The following is a 21,686-nucleotide window of genomic DNA, read 5'->3' as shown; positions in this document are numbered from 1 at the left end:
CTGTTCAGTACGGATCCGTCTGCATTAATAACTTAGAAAAAATTCTAAGTGTGAAAGTAGCCTGAGCGGATCCGTTCAGACTTTCAATGTAAAGTCAATGGGGGACGGATCCGCTTGAAGATTGAGCCATATGGTGACATCTTCAAGCGGATCCGTTCCCATTGACTTACATTGTAAGTCTGAACGGATCCGCTCGCCTCCGCACAACCAGGCGGACAGCTGAACGCTGCAAGCAGCGTTCAGCTGTCCGGCTGTCCGTGCGGAGGCGAGCGGAGCGGAGGCTGAACGCCGCCAGACTGATGCAGTCTGAGCGGATCCGCTCCATTCAGACTGCATCAGGGCTGGACGGAGGCGTTCGGGTTCCCTCGTGAGCTCCTTCAAACGGAGCTCACGAACGGACCTATGAACGCTAGTGTGAAAGTAGCCTAAAACAGGGTTTCCCAACTTCAGTACTCAGGACCCACCTACCAGTCAGGATTTGAGAATATCCCACAGAATGAATACCTGTGGTAAATCTCGATGCACGGACACTAATTATTTCAGCTGCTCAATACTAAGGAAATCCTAAAAAACATGACTAGTAGGTGGGTCCCGAGGACCAGAGTTGAGAAACCCTGGCCCAAGATTGTAAGTGTAGGTTCACATAGGGGGTTTTGACCACTTCAACATCCACTGTGTATGCCTCAGCAGAAACCGCTGCGGATTCTGACGTGGGTTTTCATTTGGGTTTTGATGATGTGGTCCCACTCTCCCTAGCACATGGACATGTACAGTCTTGGCACAGTCTGTAAAACTACACAGGAATTCTTGCCCACATGAACTGTGGCATGGCCTCCCATGTTTAGGGCAGATTCTAAGTGGTTTTCGTGCCCTAAATCCGCACTGAATAATGTGACCGAAACAATGTGGCGGCTAATTCTAAGGAAAGTGAGTTGTACTGATGGCCACACGGATCCGTAAAAAGTTCAAATGTGTGCATGGCCCCATAGAAATGAATGGGTCAGTGTAGTAACTTTAAAAATAATGTGGATATCACACTTAAAAAAATATGTACTTGTGCGTGAGGCCTTAAAGGGGTTTTCCCATATTAGGTAATGGGGGCATATCGCTAGGATGTGCCCCAATTGTCTGATAGGTTTGGGTCCCACCGCTGGGACCTGCACCTACACTGAGAACGAAGGCCCAAATTTGTGGAGGGCATACTGTGCATGCGCAGCCATCCTCCATTCATTTCTATGGTGCTGCCGAAAGTAGTGCTCGGCTATGTCCGACGGCCCCATAGAAATGAATATGGGAGCCGTGGTCACGCAAGCGCGGTGCGCTCCCATTCAGTACTGTGGAGGGAGTGTTTGGTGGTGGCTGGACCTGGTGAAATTCATGGTCCTCTGCCCAGCACCTTCCCTGCTCCGTTCTCGGTGTAGGTGCGGGTTCACAGAGGTATCCTAGTGATATGCCCTCATTGTCTCAGATGGGAATAAGCTTGATTTATACACACAGCATTTTACTGTGTTTTTATAATCAAAACCCCAGCGGCCTGCTGTTACTTTAAACTCTATAGCAAACAATAGAAAAATCTGCATATGTAGCATGCTCAGGGTATGGAGTTTTTCTGTTATTTTTCCCATTGGCTTCTCTGTAGGACTTACTGTAAGTTGCCAAAAACATCTGTGTTTTAATGTAAAAATATCAAAAACGCCACTGAAACCACTTGCAAAAATGCTTTGAAAAACACTTTAAACATATGGCTGTTTTTTTGAAGCCCTTAAATAGTGTGTGTGCGTGTGCAGATGCCCTGTAGGACATTTTCTTATGGCCTCATGCACACGACCGTTGGGTCTGCAGAAAATCACGAAAAACTGAACGGACGGAATAAAACAACGGTCGTGTGCATGAGGCCTTTTTCATCTCATCCTGAAGCCGACTCTAGATATAAATCTGCCCATTAATTGATCTCTAATCACAATGGATTCCTTCTGGAAAATGGCTGCCTGCTCTTTGTGAAGGGTAAATGACTTCAGTGGCCCGCTGATCTGAGCAGCTTAAAGCCACTCTAATCCAATTTAAGGTCAGGTTAAGTTGCTGAGATCCGAGCTGTATGTGGGTCAAGCTGTAAATGTGTGTGACCCGCTACTTTCGATGCAGGTGAGGTGTCTTTATAGCGCTTTGGTTTGCACCGTAGTAGCCTGTAATGTCTAGTATGCAGATGATATCATTTATGTGCTATGTCGTTTGTCTAGTTCCGTCTGATTGTATTCATCCTCTTGATGCCTTTTCCGGTACATTGCTTCTAAATGCCATAACTCTTAATAAACAAGTGGTAATAATGGCCTGAAGATAACAAGTGATGGATCTGGTTTGGCTTTTCTAACAACGTTCATGTAGGTGTGGTGCCTAAAGGCTTGTAGTGCATGTGTTTTCTGATAATGATTTTCCTTTTTCATCTTGGCGGAATAGTATAACCCAATGGTGTGGCATACAAAGCGCATAAGCTGTCCAAGCGAATTGGAGCTATGTCAGCCCAACCTGCTGATGTCTTCTGTTTCAGACGACCATCTAATGTGTATGGGCCTCCCTACTTTCCACCGACTGCCTATAACGGGGAGATAAGGATTGGGAATGATGGATTTCAAATGCCCAGTCTGGGTCTGTCAGCAGCTTTCTCCTCATTGACTAAATGTAGATGCTTGGTCGAGCATGCACATGTTTGGGAGGATCGGGAGAGAGAGAGCCATCGGTCAAATGATAGTTTCACTGGCAGTTATCTCATGCATATGCCCAGCTTTGTCTTATTCACCCATCTGTGTCTGTTTTGAACGGTTTTTGGATCTGCACAGGTCTTAGTTCAGAGCGTGTCTGTTTTTTTTTTTGTTTTTTTTTACCGTGCTTGGTCAGTTATAAAAAAAAAAATGCTTTTTATATAAACTTTTTGTCAATGAAAAACTAACCAGACACAGGAGGCCTCTATGTGCAGTCTGTGGTTTTCACAAATCCATTGAGTAGAATTTGCACCTTCTCAAAATGGACCTAAATGTACATGTTGTGTATATTTCCCTATGCATCAGCTTATGTGGTTTTATTCATTTAGAGAGAGTTGATTTTATGTTGTTTGTTACCTGCTTATATATTGGTTTTTAAGTAATTAAATCTTCATCATTGTATTCACTGTGTAACATCTGGAACCTTTTTTTTTTTTTTTTTTTTAAATCCAAAGGCTGAATACTTCATACTTCTAACGACCCAAGGAAGACTTGTGCTGCCATTATACAAGTTAGGTCCAGAAATATTTGGACAGTGACAAAATCTTTGATTTGGGCTCTGCAGGCATCCCCATTGAATTTGAAATGAAACAACTGAGATGTACCGTATTTTTCACCCTATAAGACTCACCTAGGTTTTTGAGGAAGAAAATAAGAATTTTTTTTATCAAAAGGTGTGCTTTTGGTGGACTAATGGTGGTCTGTGCATGACATTATTATAGAGGATATGTGGATGGCAATGTTGTGTGTGTGTGTGTGTGTGTGTGTGTGGGGGGGGTGCGAGAAATCTGTGGATGGCAATGTCGTGTGTGTGTGTGGGGGGGATCTGTGGATGGCATGTGTCATCCACAGATCCCCCCCATAACAGTGTCCCCCAATACACTGTGAGTGAGGTTGATCGGGAATACTTAATCTCAGCGCACTTGACTTTATATTATGATAGTGGTATAATGGTTTGCTGCTATACTGAAAAGCTCTGTGACGTCAGCCAGCAAGGAGGAGATTCGGAGGATGCGGGGCGGTGCTGGGCTCCTTTCCGCTTGACTCATCTCCGGCTACAGGACTCATATTAGGTCATTTGCATTAGGGATCGACCGATATTGATTTTTTAGGGCCGATACCGATACCGATAATTTGTGAGCTTTCAGGCCGATAGCCGATAATTTATACCGATATTCTGGGAATTTTCATTTTTGAAAAAAAAAAAAAAATTCCCACAAATCTGCTGAAAATTAATGTTTATTGTTAATGTGTATTTTTTTTTTTGTAAATCTTTCTTTTTTATTTATATTTAATATTTTGGTGTTTTTATAACTTTTTTTTTTTTTTAAACTAACTTTTAGCCCCCTTAGGGACTAGAACCCTTGTCCTATTCACCCTGATAGAGATCTATCGGGGTGAATAGGAGCTCACACTGTCCCTGCTGCTGTGTGCTTTGTGCACACAGCAGCATGGAGCTTATCATGGCAGCCAGGGCTTCAATAGCGTCCTGGCTGCCATGGTAACCGATCGGAGCCCCAGCATTACACTGCTGGGGCTCCGATCGGAGGAGGAGGGGATCCTGTGGGGGGGCGCACTGCGACTGGGGTGGGGGGCCCTATGCGCCACCACTGCTTAATACTGGGGGGGGGGGCGCACTGCGCCACCAATGTCTAATACTGGGGGGCTTGGGGGGGCGCACTGCGCCACCAATGAAGCTTAATCTCACATTTATTCATATACAGGAGGCGGGAGCTGGCTGCAGGATCACATAGCCGGCTCCCGACCTCTATGACAAGTAGCTGCGATCCGCGGCACCTGAGGAGTTAACTACCGCAGATCGCAGCTACAGTTCATAGAGGTCGGGAGCCGGCTATGTGATCCTGCAGCTCCCGCCTCCTGTATATGAATAAATGTGAGATTAAGCTTCATTGGTGGCGCAGTGGCCATAGCTCCTCCCCTCCTCTTGTCCCCTGTCCTCTCATTGGCGGCAGCGGCAGCAGCAGCACAGGGGGAGGAGACACTGCTTCCTTCTCCCCTGTGCTGCTGAGGGAACACGGAGAGCGCTGTCAGCAGCGCGATCTGTGTTCCCCATACACTATCGGAATATCGGCAAAATAGATGCCGATACCGATAGTGTTCAAAATCCTGAATATCGGCCGATAATATCGGTAAATCCGATAATCGGTCGATCCCTAATTTGCATATCAATCAAAACTTTTTTAACACAATAAAAGCGCAGAGAGCTATGGGACCTGGGTATTGCAGATGTGCTAGTGGTCATCTAGCAGCCCATGTCACCAGCTCTATGCACAAAATCCTGGTGACAGGTTCCCTTTAAGTTTTGTCTTAAGCAAGTGAAATGCATGATCTGGTGATTGACTTGACCATTGCAGAATATTCCACTTCTTTGCCTTGAACTCCTGGGTTGCTCTTGCAGTATGTCTTGGCTGATTGTCCATCTGTACTGTGAAGTGCCATCCAATCAACCTTGCTGCAATTGGTTAAGGCCTCATGCACATGACCGTGCCGTTTTTTGCTGTCCGCAAACCGCGGATCCTCAAAAAACAGAAGCCGCCCATGTGCCTTCTGCAATTTGCGGAACGGAACTGGCGGCCGTCAATATAAATGACTATTCTTGTCCGTAAAAATTATTATTATTATTTTTTCTTTATTAATAGATTTGACAGAATGCTGTTAAGTTCCCCTTACCATGGCTTATATACCCTGTTGCACATCATACAGGTCAGAACTGAAATGTTTCTTGTGGTCCATTATGTTAAACTTCACCTTCTGTGCACTGGTAATGTTGTCGGTCAGTGGCCAGAAATCGGTGGGGTTAATATCCATGGTATGTAACGTAAAACTGAGCTAGATATAGGCTCTTGACCTCAAACTAATTAGATATCGACATCCATGCTGTGTTGGCAATGTGTAATTAGGAGTTTACAAAGAGTGAATCTGCTTTGATGTAAGAAAGTATCGGACAGATTCTGGGATCCAGGCGGCTGATGCCCCCTAAATTCTGCTAGGCAGCTTGAAGAATTCAGTAGACTCCTACGGTGGTCTACCTACGGTTAATTTCCTACCATTGCTTGAGGGCATACAGTAATAAAGTAAGCTAGAAATGCAAAAATAAGGCTATTCTTTTTGGAGATCTCAATTCTTCTTGTTAATGTTTTACTTGGGAGTTGTAGAAAAGGGTATAGAACAGGTGCCGTAATACTGTTCATTTTAGAAATGTAGTGGACCATTCCATTAACCTGATAGACCTTTTGGTGGCCCAACAATAATGCATCAGCTGAAAAGATGCCAGTCAGACATTTTTAGACACTTTACCTACCTGAATCCAGAGATTTGTCTAGCGTTGATGGTACAAATCTGTTTTCTTTTTGAAGTGCCTGAGCCGTGTATTATGGACTTATAGACACTGCAGATTATCACAAAGGGCCCTTTGCTGTCTGAGTGCCATAATCCAAATCTGTAAACTATGTGTATGAGACAAATTTTCATACTTTTTTCTAAAGAGCATTACTTTGAAAACACATCTCCATAAACCCACTGGGTCTCTACAGTGAGAACCAGTTCTCCCTAAAGAATTTCAACTAGCCAGCCGTACCCTAGAACTGTTGTCTGGAGATGCCTTGCTCTTCCTTTTAGAGGAATCTTTGGTTTGGCCATACAACATTGCCTCCATATAACCACTCCATCTCCTGCCCTGATCTCCATGTGGCCTTCACGTGAATCCCCTTGTATTAGTTTATGAACATAGTGATATTGTATTATAAGCAGTTGTCATTTACCTCGAGGATGCTTCACATTAAGGAGGAACTCTTTAACGTGGATTTTGGTTCCCCCCCACCCCCTCCCTATTTATTTTTAATTTATTTTTGTCACTAGAAGGCCTCCTCCTGAGCAAAATAGAGGTTGGTTTCACCTCATGCTTGCTGTATTCACATGTCATCTGCACCAGTTGTCCTCTCTGCCTGGGGGGTTTTCTTGCAAATATCTAACTCAACATTGACATCTGTCGCCCCCTCCCCCAATCCAAACACTTCTCCCTGACATAACACAAATGTGTTTGACTGAATGTATTTGTGGTCCCTGTTAAACCAACTTCTAAAACCTTCTATCCCCAAGGCTCCAGTTTTCATATGGAGGAGGATTATTGTGATCGCAAAGCACTGGAAAATTGGAGTAGAGCGAGGCTCCCTATCATTCAGGGTTAATTGCTCATGTCAGCTGTAAAACTGGCTGAATGTCAACCAGAAAGTACTATAGATAATATACATCCTTCCTCCTGACTACTTTGTGCCTGGCTGAAAGAGCAAGCGTTCCCTGGTTACCGGTCTATCTGCTGCCTGCTGTAGAACTATGATCATTTGTAACCAGAATACCCCTTTATCCCCCAACTGTCGGACTGGTGGGGGGGTTTGCCTGTTGAGATCGCGGGGCACAGCGGAGGTCGAGCATGCTCACTACCGCTCTGTACACACTCCGTGGGATTACGGAGTGCTGTGGTTGGCTAATTTTCAGCATTCCCATAGAGGGGAATCGAGTGGCAGCATGCATGACCGGACTCCCATTCCCATGTTTGGTGGGGATCCAAGCAGTTGAACCTTCCACTGATCTAACAGGGGATGTTCTGTTACTAGACCACCCCTTTAAGAATGTTTCATGAAGAGTTTCCTTATGTTTTAGCTCCAGTTTGGCATGTTGGCAGGATTGCCTGGAGCTAATCCATATGTGGATCTGTGTCAAACTGCAAATCCACTGCAGAAGTCCAAGGGTTGGCAATGGTTCTTGCCAATTATCTAAAAGTTGGTGGGCTTAGTGCTGTCCGCCAGATTTACTGAAGCCTATACGCCAGTTTCTGGCAGGCGTAGACTTCAGTTTTTGGTGCATCTGCCTCTTCATAAATTAGGCACATTTCACTCAGCCGCCAAGGGATCAAGACTGGCATCTGTGAACGGCAGTCTTGATGTCCCTCATTGGGTTCATTGCTGTCCATGGAGAACACTGACGTCTGAACGAGGCTTTACAGATCTGTACCACAGATGGTACGGTGTAACCATATTATTTTCTTGCTGTATTTGTCTTTTGTATACTTTGAGTTTGCGGTTCCTTTTTTTTTTTTATTTTTTTTATCAGAACATCTAAATATATATAGAACTGCTTCCTGTTGGCGTGCATTGTCCGCCCCCTCTAGAGCCAGCATTGTACAGATGCGGGGACACTAGAAGAATGATGTGAATGTAAAAATAGCTGTTAAACAGGATGATACACATTCTTAAGGCCATTGCTTTTCTTTGTCAGCTGTCGGCAAACATTCCCCCATTGGTTTACAGCTCGTAAAACTTCAGTTAACCCTTATAGGTCTGTGACCCCTCCAGCTTGCGTTGCTTGTATGTGTGCTAAATATGAAGTTTCCTTGGTGTAATTGGTGTTTTCTGCCATTTTTCTTTCTCTTGTCATGACGTTAGACGGTACATATTTTAATATCTAATATTTGTCAGCTTGCTAGCTTTTCTAAACATGAATACCTTTATGTAAAATGTTTTCACTTCAACTTTGGTATTGTCTGTAGTCCATATGCAGACTGAGGCTTAAACAGGACCTTTCCTCACCCCTGACACGCCTGTTTTAATAGCTTCATGCATTCCCCATGTAATAATGGTACTTTCACACTAGTGTTTTTATTTTCCGGCACTAAGTTCCGTCCTAGGGGCTCAATACTGGAAAAGAACTGATCAGTTTTATCCTAATGCATTCTGAGTGGAGAGCAATCCGTTCAGGATGCATCAGGACGTCTTCAGTTCAGTATTTTTGACTTTTCAGGATGGAGATAATACAGCAGCATGCTGCGGTTTTATCTCTGTCCAAAATTCTACACTTGCCGGCATTTTTTCCCATTGACATGCATTAATGCCGGATCTGGCCCTGAGTGTTCCGGCAAAACGGGTCCGGTATTGTGATGTACGCATGCTCAGACCACAAAAAATGTGAAAAAAAAGAAATGCCGGATCCGTTTTTCCGGATGACACCGGAGAGACTGATCCGGCATTTAAATGCACTTGTCATACCCTGATCCGGCGACGGAACTGCTTGCTGGAATCCTCTGCCGCAAGTGTGAAAGTACCCTAACAATTCTGGAGCATCTATTCCTATGGCTCTATGTTGTGCCATTCCTTTATTATTTCTACTAGAAGTTAGGAGTGAATCAGTCTGCAGTTAGGGAGCAGAGGGGAGGTAACCAGTTGGAGGTGTGTTCCTGCACAGACTCACTCTATCCAATCTGTGCTGCCATTGTCAGACTGTGCAGGGACACCCCCCCCAACTGGTTACCTCCCCTCTGTACCCTTACTGCAGACTGCTAGCAATTCATTCATAACTTCTAGTAGAAATAATAAAGGAATGAGAAGACATAGAGCCGTATATATATAAGGATAGATGCTCCAGAATTGGTATTACACGGGGAATGCATGAAGCTATTAAAACAGACATGTCAGGAGCCGTGACAGGGATTGTCTCATTGTAAAAGATTATTCCCAATCCACAGGATAGGAGGCAAGTGTGTGATCAGCAGGGATCTGACCACTGAGGCCCCCACCGATCATAAGATCGTTCTGCTGTTGGAGTGGCTGACATGCGGCTCAATAGAGCTGCTGGAGGTAGCCAAGCTTTTGTGTTTGGATATCTCCTGCAGTCTCATAGAATTGAATGGAGTGGTAGATGCCCATGCATGTCTACCTCTCTATTCAGCTGGGGAAACACGGGCCCTGTTCTTGTAATCTGCAGGGGCCCCTTTGGTCAGACCCCCACTTATCAGATGCTTATCCCCTATTCTGTGGATGAGAGATGAGTTGTTGTAATCGGACAACCCTTTTAAATGTTCTACTGCTTTCAAAGTACACCTCCCATAAAATTCCCTAATATAAAATTGCTTCCTATAGAAGTAGGGTCAGGTAGTTTTGCAGAGCTGTGTCCATTTTAAAAGGGTACTCTGGGGACAGTGGATATACAGTGTTATACCTAGCACAGGGCTGAAGAGGGTATTGCATGACCCTTGTATGATGTCCTGTAGTGTTTTTCTCAGAACGTTCCTGTGAGTTGCATACTGCCTCCCTGCTGTTTATGGCAGCCTGCATCATCTCAGGCTCAATCCCTTTCATGAATGCAATGTAGATAATCCTTTATAGCAGGCCTCTCCAGCTGTTGCAAAACTACAACTCCCAGCATGCCCAGACTGCCTACAGCAGGCCATGATGGGAGTTATAGTTTTACAATGGCTGAAGAGCCGCAGGTTGGCCATGCCTGATTTATGGTAAGCAGCACTCAACATGAAATACAGCTATGTATTCAAAAAGTCTTAATAGGTTATCCAACCCCTATAATGCCTCCTCTAATGCCTGGGCCCCTCACACAGGTTGTACTTACCTTGCTCTCCGGCACCCACGTCACTTCTGATGCCCGCAAGGCCGCCGCTGCATCTTCCTATCACACGGGCCAAAACATCTGGCGACGGGACTGGGCAGCCAATAACAGGCCGCAACGGGGACAATGCTCCATAGCATAAAAGGGTCTGAAAACGTTCTGAATACATTGTATGTCACATAGATTGCTATAGCTTGTGTCTGAGGACAGGGGTGTACGTGCTTCTCATGACAGATAAGTATATAAAATGCAGCTGTTTGGGTGGAGTAACCTCGCAGAGACTTGGAATATGCTGCCAGTGCTTTTTTCATTTGCAGTCATTGGTTTATTTGTTTTGATGGTGTGAAAGTACTGTACGCGGCATATGTGTCTGTATGATGTCGGGCTGTGTGTGCAGATATGCTTGTTGCTGTAGACACGGTGTCCCTGGACAACATTCTCAAGTATATACTGTATGCTAATTGTAGCTAATGATTACTTGCCCTTATTCCCAGAATGTAGGACATCAGTACATCATTTCAGCAGAGCCCGGATTAGAGAACAGACAAGCATTGATATGAATAAAACCTCTCCCTTTGTCAGGCTTGGTACGGATTGTGCCGTCCTTCCTAATGGCGGAAGCATCCCAGTGGCTCCATTTTATGCATTTATTAAGATAACCACAACTCATCCCTTTCTTCATTCGGATAGATTCTTTTAAGCTATTTAAAGGGAGTCTATAACCGGTAAATTAACTATTACAACAGGCACAATACATTGTAGGCCTAGTTCAGCTAAAGTACGGATACCTTTCACTTACTGATCCATCGCTTCATTCTGGAGAAAAGGTACTTTTAATCTGTATGGAAATGAGCAGTTAAAGGGGTATTCCCATATCAGACCCTCACCAGCAAAGTGAAGAAGAACGCATTGCTCGGCTATTTTCGATAACCCCATAGAAAGGAATGGAGGGCGGCCATGCATTCACTTTGTCGACCCAGTGTTTGAGATAGGTGTAGGTCCCACCTATCAGACTATGGGGGCATATCCTAGTGGTATACCCCCATTGTCTGATATTGGACTACACCTTTTAAGTGCATTGAGGGTGGGTCCAAGCCATTCTGTGCTCCCTTGCTCCTCCTGCTTCCTCTGCCAACCCCTTCCTCTCTGGCAGGGCCATGGTCCTGCATCATCATGATGACTGGGCTCTGTTAATCAAGAAGTGTCCTTGGATCTACCCTCGGTGCACTCAACTGACCATTAGTATGTTTTCTCCAGTATCAAGCAATAGATCACAAAGTGAAATGTATCATTACATTACTAGTCCTACAAGACATTGTGTCTGGTGTAACAATGAGTTTCCTTGTGACATACTCTCTTTAAGGCTACTTTCAACACTAGCATTTTAAATCTCCGGCAGGCTGTTCTGGCAGGGGAGCAGCCTGATGGAGATGTCCAGATCCGGCACTGCCAGAATCGAACGGTCACCCGCTTACCCCATTCACTATAATGAATGCGCTGCACACAGTGGTATTTGTCTGGCTGCTCCTGGGCATATTTGCGGCCGAATCGCCACCAGTCGTTATTTTGGTGAATGGGGCCGGACGCCGATGCAGTTGCGATTGGCAATGCCATAATGCAGAGAGATCTCTTTACTGCAAATGTGAAACAGGCCTAAAGGGGATCATCAGGTGTTGTGACATTTCTGTTTTAGTAAATACTTGCATTCCCATAGAATACCAATTCTGGAGCTTCTTTTCTTGCAATTGTCTGTTATGCCATTCCTCTTATTCCCCCAGAACAATTATGAACCGTTCCTGTTGCCAGTGGCCGTGTCCCTGTACAGTCAGACATTGAGATATTTCAGCTCTGATCGGACAGTATCAGACTTTGTAGGGACACACCGCCAACTAGTAACACCTGGTTGTCAATATATTTGTTAAAAATTATAGGGGGAATGATAGAGGAACGGTACAATAAAGAGTAATAAAAAAAATGCTCCAGAATCATTTAATGAATAATACAAGTATCTGATGACTGTTCCTCTTTAAAGGGGTTGTCCCAAGTTCTGAAAAAATATATATAGCACTGTAAATCTGATGGGCAGCAATATATAACTGAGCTAAGCAAGTTTTAGCTGAAAAAAAATATATATTTCCTCATTTCCCTGGTTCTCTTCTGGCCCTTTGTTTACCTGCTACGGGAGTGAATACAAGTACTGCCCTGAATGACATGTCTGCCTGCTGGGAGACTCGGCATATTGGGGGGAGAAGGGGGGGGGGGGGGGGGCATGGCCAGCACAGTGACCTCTTGTGTACAGACACGTATCTGATCGCTTAGGCTTTGTGCAGGAAACCTCATTAGAGCAGGGAGAGAGGCTGACATCACAGGTCATGTGACCCTCAGTGAAATCTGAGAAACCAGCAACTGGAGATAAAGTAAGTCAATTGTAAAGTCCTTTCATTTGACTAGTTAGAAACCTACAAAGAACAAAAAAATAACTCTGACAACCCCTTTAATGCACAACATCTAATTTTTGGTATATGGATCAAAAAATTTATTGTACCTTTTGTTTACCTCATATGAACATACAAGAATATATTCACTTTAATGAGGAGCTATGCCTATGTAGATCTAATGATATCTGAACCTATGAAAACTGTAAAAAGTAATCTTGTTGCATTTTTCTTTCCAGATGTCCATGGCAGTAGTGAAAATGCATTCCTTGCTAGCTTCCGATATTCTGTTATGAGAAGAACACCATAACCACTTGTAAGGATTTCTTTCGCTGGAGCAGTATGGCTGGTTTCAAGAGAGGATACGATGGGAAGATTGCGGGACTTTATGACCTGGATAAGACCTTGGGTAGAGGACATTTTGCTGTCGTCAAGCTTGCCCGTCATGTCTTCACAGGTGAAAAGGTAGCAGTGAAAGTAATCGACAAGACCAAATTAGACTCTTTAGCTACTGGGCATCTTTTCCAAGAAGTCAGATGCATGAAACTGGTGCAGCACCCAAACATAGTCCGTCTATATGAAGTGATTGACACACAGACCAAATTGTATCTGATTTTGGAACTTGGAGATGGAGGCGATATGTATGATTACATAATGAAACACGAGGAAGGTCTAAGTGAAGATCTGGCCAAGAAATACTTTGCTCAGATAGTTCATGCGATCTCTTACTGCCATAAGTTGCATGTGGTGCACAGGGACCTAAAACCGGAGAACGTTGTGTTCTTTGAAAAACAAGGACTTGTGAAACTGACGGATTTCGGCTTTAGCAACAAGTTTCAGCCTGGGAAAAAGCTGACGACAAGCTGCGGCTCGTTGGCTTATTCTGCTCCTGAGATACTGCTGGGGGATGAATATGATGCTCCTGCCGTAGGTAGGTGGTCTACTTGATTCTTGGTACTATACCAGTCATGCAAAAATACTGAAAAAATGCTGATGCAGTTTTGTGTCTCGTACAGTCATTCCTTTTTCATGAATGTGAAATCAACCATAAAACATTCTGTTCATTCTGAAATAAAAGGTTAAAGGGGCCTCCTGGGATGTTGGTGGTTTGCCTCTAGGCACCCCACTGATCAGCTGTTTAAAGGGGCTGTAACACTCTTCTGAGCGCTGTGGGCCTGTTCACAGTATACCACTCAGTGCTGTAAATTGTGAAGCAGATGTGCTTGGTATTGTAGCCCAATCCCATTCACCTGAATGGAAGTGTGACCAATGGACATGGCATCACAGGGCAAGGAAGAAATCGCAGCGCTCACTAGAGCACATCGGCCCCTTCCAACAGCAGATTGGGCTGGGAGTTCGGACCACCACTGATTAGAAATTGAGTATGTGGTATTTCTGATATAAAGTGTTTAGTACCTTCCAAGAGTTGTGAAAGGAAGGACATCCAGTGAACCTGGCAGCATGTGTGTCCAGGGCTCAGTGATGCGCTAGCTAATAATAAATGAATATGTAGCTGAATGGGACAGGAAGCTGTAGTTACTCTGCACCCCTGCTACGACCAAGACTGCGTTCAGGAATACATAGAAGAGGACACAGCACGTGCACGAGTGCCAAGGCCCCTTTAAGCATACTAGGGATAGGTTATCAATAACATGAAACTGGCCAACACCTTCAACCCTTGGCATGGCAAATTTGCAATTTTTTTTTTTTATGCCCAGTTTTTGTGTGTGTTTGACTTTTTGATCACTTTTTATAAAAAAAATTTGGGGGGCTGGTGAAGTGGCAAAAAACAACCAAATAATATTTTTTCCCTCTACAATATTCACCGTTTGGGAGATAGCGGTGCATGTTATTTTGTAAATATATATATAATGGCTTTACTTTTTTAAATATGCAGTCTTCAGATCGCGTCTTCATTCCACTGCAATGAATTAACATGGTAAAAGATCATGTGACGTACCATGTGATGACCGGAGTGACGTCATCAAAGGTCCTTAACCGGTATTTAATGGAGCAGCTCACCCCAGGTCCTGTTCAGCGCAGAGGAGACGCAAGGAGATGCCGGGCTTCGCGGTCAAGTGGACTAAGGTGAGTTAAATTTTTTTTTATTTTTTTTTTTTTAACCCCTCTAGCGCTGTTTTACTATGCATTCTGTATTCAGAATGCTATTATTTTCCCTTATAACCATGTTATAAGGGAAAATAATAATGATCGGGTCTCCATTACGATCGTCTCCTAGCTACCGTGCGTGAAAATCGCACCGCATCCGTACTTGCTTGCGGATGCTATGCGATTTTCACGCTTCCCATTCACTTCTATGGGGCCTGCGTCGCGTGAAAATCGGACAATATAGAGCATGCTGCGATTTTCACTCAACGCACAAGTGATGCGTGAAAATCACTGCTTATGTGCACAGCCCCATAGAAATGAATGGGTCAGGATTCAGTGCGGGTGCAATACGTTCACCGCACGCATCGCACCCGCACGGAAAACTCGCCTGTGTGAAAGGGGCCTAAGTGTCTGCAGTCTGCGTTTTGTCAATTGTAGACATAGTAACCCCTTGTGTCTGCTACATGTGAAACAGCAGGCACCTAGCGGCCATGGCATTCACTCTCCTCTGGAGCGGGTGCCATCTTGTCATCAAAGGGTTAAAATCCACACCACGGGTGGAGTTTCAGCTTTGCTGCTACTGTACATGGCTATGAATTGTCTGTACTCAAATCAACTGTGTTTACACTATCAGTGGCCATACCTTTTTATAGAAGCACTTCATACACTTTTTCTGCACATATAAAGCTAACTCTGCAATACTCTAGCAGTTTTATTTTTTATTTTTTGGGGGGAAACTGGAAGTTATTCTACACCTTGTGGCTTCCTGTGACCTACAGATTATATAATCACCTATCAAATCCCTACTGACGGCTCTCAAAACCCTCCCTTACCACCCAGCTGCACCCTCCTTATTTTTCTGTATATCCCCCTTCCTCCATGTATAAATTAAGGGGCAGGAGAGCAATGATCTAGTAAAGGAGTCCCAACAATTAGCTGCAGTGTTATAAAACTCTTCTGACTCGGACTGCTTGCCTGTACTATCTGTATGTGCTGTGTGCAGAATGTCCACTGTATTCTGAGATGCAGCTTCACACTGCTGCCCCCCCGCTTGAAAGAACTAAGAGGGAATTACCTATCACAAGCAGCAGGTAGGGTAGGCAGACTGAAACTGACCAGGACTCGTAGCAAGGCAAGTGGTGGGAATGTAGACTGGAGGGCTGTAGATAGGACTGCATTAGAAGAACCACATCAGAGGGAAACAAGTCGCTAATAGTGCAGCTGGCTCATATATGGAGCATCAACTAAAGAAGCTCTTTACAAGGTATACACAGTATTCTCTGCATTATTCTTTAATAATAGCCTATGCTGCACTATATGGGCAATGGAGTTCTTCTTTCTATTTTTGCTCTTGATTGCTTGAAGGGTTTCTCCAGGATTTTTATATTGATGGACTATTTTCAGGATACAAGGATATGATGAGCTGTATGAGCAGGCTGCAGCACTCACTGGACCTCCAGTCAGTGCCGTGACCTCCTCACAACTGACCAAGCACAGATCCGTACATTGTTATAGCAGTACTTGGTATTGCAGCTCAGCCCCATTCACTTGAATGAGACTGACCTGCGCCTAGGCATTGTGATATCACTGGCCAAGGAAGAGGCCTAAGCACTCGTGGAGCCTCTTCAAGCAGCTGATCGACAAGGTTGCCAGGAGTCGAACCTGAGCTGATCTGATATATCGATGACCTATCCTGAGGATAGGCCATCAGTATCGAAGTCCCGACGAGCTCTAATGTGAGGTAACTGGTAAGTTCCTACTTGTTGAGCAATATCTCCTCGACCAACAATGAACCTTTACAGTTATGTGACTGTATCTTAATTGCCTAGCTGTCCTTAAACAGGTCTGTCTTGAAATTTGGCATCTTTGAACTTTACATATGTAAGAACTGATATTACAGAGGTGAAACTTTCCAGATATGACACGTTTCACAGAACTGACCTACTCCACAAGGCTGCTCTCCAGTGGGAAATGGTCCTATTTCTGGTGGTGTATCTGGCTGACGTGAACGCTAGTCCTAGGAGTAAATTCATTGTTGTAAAAATGTCTTCACCCGGTCATGTTATGTTATCGATATGTGCCAGAAGAGGACATGTATGTAATCCATGAGCTCAGACCACCACTGATATTTAATATGAAGTGCCTCTGGTGCTCTTACAAATCTCTGGCTTCATTCACACTTCTTCTACAGTCCATGCTTGATGTGTGTGCACACATGCTCAACCTTTCCATGGTGTCCTATCCATCCAGCCTATGCATAGAGAGTGGCCTTTTGTGTCTATGCACTGGGCTCGTATTGTATAAGAAAGCTTTCAAGGTTGCATTTAAGGAACTGACAAAAATCTATAGGGAGCAAATTTCATCGTGGTGGGAAGTGCAGTCCTTAGAAAATTACATTACGCATAAAATAGTCCCTAGGGGGCTCAGGATTACCCTCACTCGGGCAAGTAGGTGTAGGAGTCCCGCACTAATGAGCAAATAGGAGGAGGAGGCCACTAATAGCTCCCTCCGCCTCATGCACCTACTTTTGGAGGAGGAGAGGGTTGCCCTGGGCTCTTTGGATAATACATTGAGGGAACAGATAGAGCTAATTCAAAAATTTGGACAGGAACCATAGTTTGGTAATAAGGAGGCACAATTTTGAAAAAATACCCTAGAGAAGTATCAGTACCACCTGAAAGAGCGTAAACGCCATCAGTTCAACCATGATTTGCAGGACTTTAGGGAGAACTGGGTTTATACGACCATAGATTGGAGTACACTCCTTAAGAAAAAAAGACTCAGATGTGACTTCCAGTGATACGGATTTCTCAGAAGGGGACAGAGGAGTAGAGGAAGAGGATGCCGGAGGTGAAAAGGTCCACGAAGTGGACTGGAGAACACAGGGCAGCATTTTTTAGATGGAAACTCATACCAGTTGAGTGCGCAATCCACCCATCGACACCCCCAATCAATCTAGCCAGATATAAAATCTATCAACTAAACCCTTGTAGGCAGCAGAAATTAAGCTGCTTGGTAGGGGCCTCTCCTTTGTACCAGCGTCATCATTTAAATTGTTTAATTGGGTGAAAGATCTCAATTTATTTGCAAGGAACACTTTCAGCTCTTGAATAAAATAGAAATTAAGAAACTGGGTATCCCAGTAGACTTTTTGCAGGATGTGCGTCTCCTATATAGTCTGGGGGAAAGTGTCCCTCAAGAAGGAAAAGGCCCGTTTACGGCACTACAAAAGTTGTCGTATGTCACCAATGGGAGACACCTCCTGCATAGACGTCTTTGTGAATCGGGTTTCCTGTGAGTTACAAAACCTGACACTCAATAAATGTAAATTTAATTGCACAAAGGCAGAGTTTAAGGCTCGGTCTTCTTTGGAAAGAAAAAAAGAGCTAGTTATCAAAATGTTTGAACATTTTACAGGATAAGGAAACGTATAAGAAGCTTAAGTCGGACCCTACTTTAGTATATCAAAAGAAATTGACTATCTTTCATCTTGCGGGCAGCCAAAAGTGAGGGTTTAATTTCCGACGATGAGTTTGATTTTATCCAATTTAAGTATCCTACAGTGGCGACCTTTTACAGTTTACCAAAAGTCCACAAAGGGACTACTCAGTTAAAGGGGCGTTTAATTGTGTCAGGCATTAATAGCCTGAGCCAAAATGCTGGAATTTACATTGACTCAATTTTGGCACCCTTTGTGAGGACCCTGCCCTCCTATGTGAGGGACACAGGGGACCTGCTGGGTCTCTTAGAGGGAGTCTTTCTTAAGGAGGAATCACTCCTGGGGTCAATGGACGTTGAGGCCCTGTACTTTCGATCCCACACCATCAAGGGATGAGGGCACTGGTGGAATTCTTGAATACCAGAGGGTGTCAGTTTCAGGCACATAATCAGTTTGTGCTGAGTCTACTTGAATTCACATTGACACCGAACTACTTCCTGTTCAATGGGATCTTCTACCACCAGCTCAGGTGCACTGAGATGGGGAGTCCTTGTGCCCCATCGTATGCAAATTTGTTCCTGGGCTGGTGGGAGAAGAATATTGTATTTGGGGAACCACCGATCCCATCTACTTCAGGTATTGTCATGTGGGCCAGATACATTGACGATGTCTGTTATTTGGAAAGGGGGAAGGGATGATATTGATGACCTGATACTAGCCATTAACAAGAATCATATAGGCCTGCGATTCACTTCAGAACTGGAAGACAATACTTTACGCTTTTTGGATATTGAGATCAGAAGAGGGTCTGGGGGTGAAATACAAACTAAAACATACAGGAAACCCACCACTACAAACTCATTTCTAAGGTGGGACAGCCATTACCTGCAGCCCCCTAAAACAGGGAATCTTTACTGGGCAATATCTGAGGATTAGGAGAAATTGCTTCCCCTCAGAGGATTTCCAACAGCAAGCCGGGGACCTCGGAGAAAGGTTCCTCGAAAGAGGATACCCTACATCGGTCTTGAAAAGGGTTTATCAGAGAGTCCTTAAGAGTAATCGAACTGAACTCTTACACTCACCTAAAGAATTATTAGGAACACCTGTTTTTATTTCTCATTAATGCGATTATCTAGTCAACCAATCACATGGCAGTTGCTTCAATGCATGTAGGGTTGTGGTCCTGGTCAAGACAATCTCCTGAACTCCAAACTGAATGTCAGAATGGGAAAGAAAGGTGATTTAAGCAATTTTTAGCGTGGCATGGTTGTTGGTGCCAGACGGGCCGGTCTGAGTATTTCACAATCTGCTCAGTTACTGGGATTTTCATGCACAACCATTTCTAGGGTTTACAAAGAATGGTGTGAAAAGGGAAAAACATCCAGTATGTGGCAGTCCTGCGGGCGAAAATGCCTTGTTAATGCTAGAGGTCAGAGGAGAATGGGCCGACTGATTCAAGCTGATAGAAGAGCAACGTTGACTGAAATAACCACTCGTTACAAACGAGGTATGCAGCAAAGCATTTGTGAAGCCACAACACGCACAACCTTGAGGCGGATGGGCTACAACAGCAGAAGACCCCACCGGGTACCACTCATCTCCACTACAAATAGGAAAAAGGGGCTACAATTTGCACGAGCTCACCAAAATTGGACTGTTGAAGACTGGAAAAATGTTGCCTGGTCTGAGTCTCGATTTTTGTTGAGACATTCAAATGGTAGAGGCCGAATTTGGCGTAAACAGAATGAGAACATGTATCCATCATGCCTTGTTACCACTGTGCAGGCTGGTGGTGGTGGTGTAATGGTGTGGGGGATGTTTTCTGGGCACACTTTAGGCCCCTTAGTGACAATTGGCCATCGTTTAAATGCCACGGGCTACCTGAGCATTGTTTCTGACCATGTCCATCCCTTCATGACCACCATGTACCCATCTTCTGATGGCTACTTCCAGCAGGATAATGCACCATGTCACAAAGCTTGAATCATTTCAAATTGGTTTCTTGAACATGACAATGAGTTCACTGTACTAAAATGGCCGTCAGTCACCAGATCTCAACCCAATAGAGCATCTTTGGGATGTGGTGGAATGGGAGCTTTGTACCCTGGATGTGCATCCCTCAAATCTCCATCAACTGCAAGATGCTATCCTATCAATATGGGCCCACATTTCTAAAGAATGCTATCAGCACCTTGTTGAATCAATGCCACGTATAATTAAGGCAGTTCTGAAGGCAAAAGGGGGTCCAACACTGTATTAGTATGGTGTTCCTAATAATTCTTTTAGGTGAGTGTATATCATCGCAAAAAACTGAATGTGGCTAATTCAATACGCTTGATTGAACTTATGATGGAGCAGCCAAGGAGATTAGAGAAGTGATTCTAAAACACTGGGGGATTCTCCAATTGGATCCTGATATTAGGGATGCCATTTAGGAGACATCACAGATTTAAAGGGGATGTAGCCTACGAGACCGGTTAGTCCATAGCCACTTCAGCGATCCATCAAACACAGGAGGAAGTTGGCTTCGCCCGATATGGGGGCGCTATCACGGGAGTGGATGTGTGCCATGTGCACAAATCACCCAGAGCCGAGAATTCACAAGTTGTGTCACCCAAAAGAGATACGTGATCAGACAATTTATCAACTGTTGGTCTAGGGGAGTCATCTACAAAGCGACATGTGGATGTGGCCTGGAATATGTGGGCAAGACCACTCGGGAGCTAAGGAGGCGTATTGGTGAACACCTGGGTGATATGCGACACAGTAGAGACACCCCATTGGCCAAACATATTGAAAGCCATCATGGGGAAATTTATTCAGTAATCAAATTCATGGGTATTGAAATTGTGTCCCCCGAATGAGAGGGGGTGATTGGGACAAAAAAAATCCTGCAAAGAGAGACTTGGTGGATTTTTGAATTACATACGATGCAACCGGCGGGTCTTAATGAGCAACTGCTATATGGCTGCTATATCTAACTATACATATATATGATTTGTGAGACAATTGACTGAGGGTCTCAGTCTGAAGAATAATGTGAACAAATATGATATGGTGTTTGGGGTGTATACTTTGATGTGATACGCCCCATTAGATTGTATTGTTTCACATATATCCATCCATTTATATGTAGGGTAAAGAAATATGAAACAATGCTGACGAGCTGACCTTTGGGAATAACACATGAATAACTTAGCAATGTGATACTGTGAAATATAGAGAATAATGTGAAATGTCCTATTATATCAGACTGATTAGGATACAAGACATTCATCCTGAAAAATAATGGGAGATGTCCCATCAGTTAGACTTTTTTACCCTTGCCAATCTATGCCCTAGTTCTCCGTGGATCGCCACCATACGGACAGGGAGCACTTTACTATATTTCAAAGTTCAATGGGTGTGGAGGTGAAGGAGAATGTTTTGCCCTAAAAACCTCCCCCTCCCTGCCCTTTTTCCGCCCCATCGTACTGTGACTGGTGGAGATGCACATAGAGATCACTTGCGCGTCTCACACCGGTCATGTGACTT

General features: G+C 44.2%; 1 protein-coding gene across 1 annotated transcript in view; it reads left to right on the top strand.

Annotated features, from left to right (window-relative positions):
* Nucleotides 1–21,686, top strand: part of SNRK (SNF related kinase) — a 74,869-nt gene that overhangs the window by 16,818 nt on the left and 36,365 nt on the right. Inside the window, exon 2 of the mRNA XM_044294086.1 lies at nucleotides 12,844–13,535. Coding sequence (XP_044150021.1) covers nucleotides 12,947–13,535 — 589 coding nt within the window. The 5' untranslated portion in view covers nucleotides 12,844–12,946. The remainder of the gene's footprint in view (nucleotides 1–12,843; nucleotides 13,536–21,686) is intronic.

Source organism: Bufo gargarizans, chromosome 5 (genome assembly GCF_014858855.1).
Source record: "Bufo gargarizans isolate SCDJY-AF-19 chromosome 5, ASM1485885v1, whole genome shotgun sequence".
Classification (NCBI taxonomy): domain Eukaryota; kingdom Metazoa; phylum Chordata; class Amphibia; order Anura; family Bufonidae; genus Bufo; species Bufo gargarizans.
Note: the sequence above shows the minus strand (reverse complement) of the source record. Positions and strands in the feature narration are given on the sequence as shown.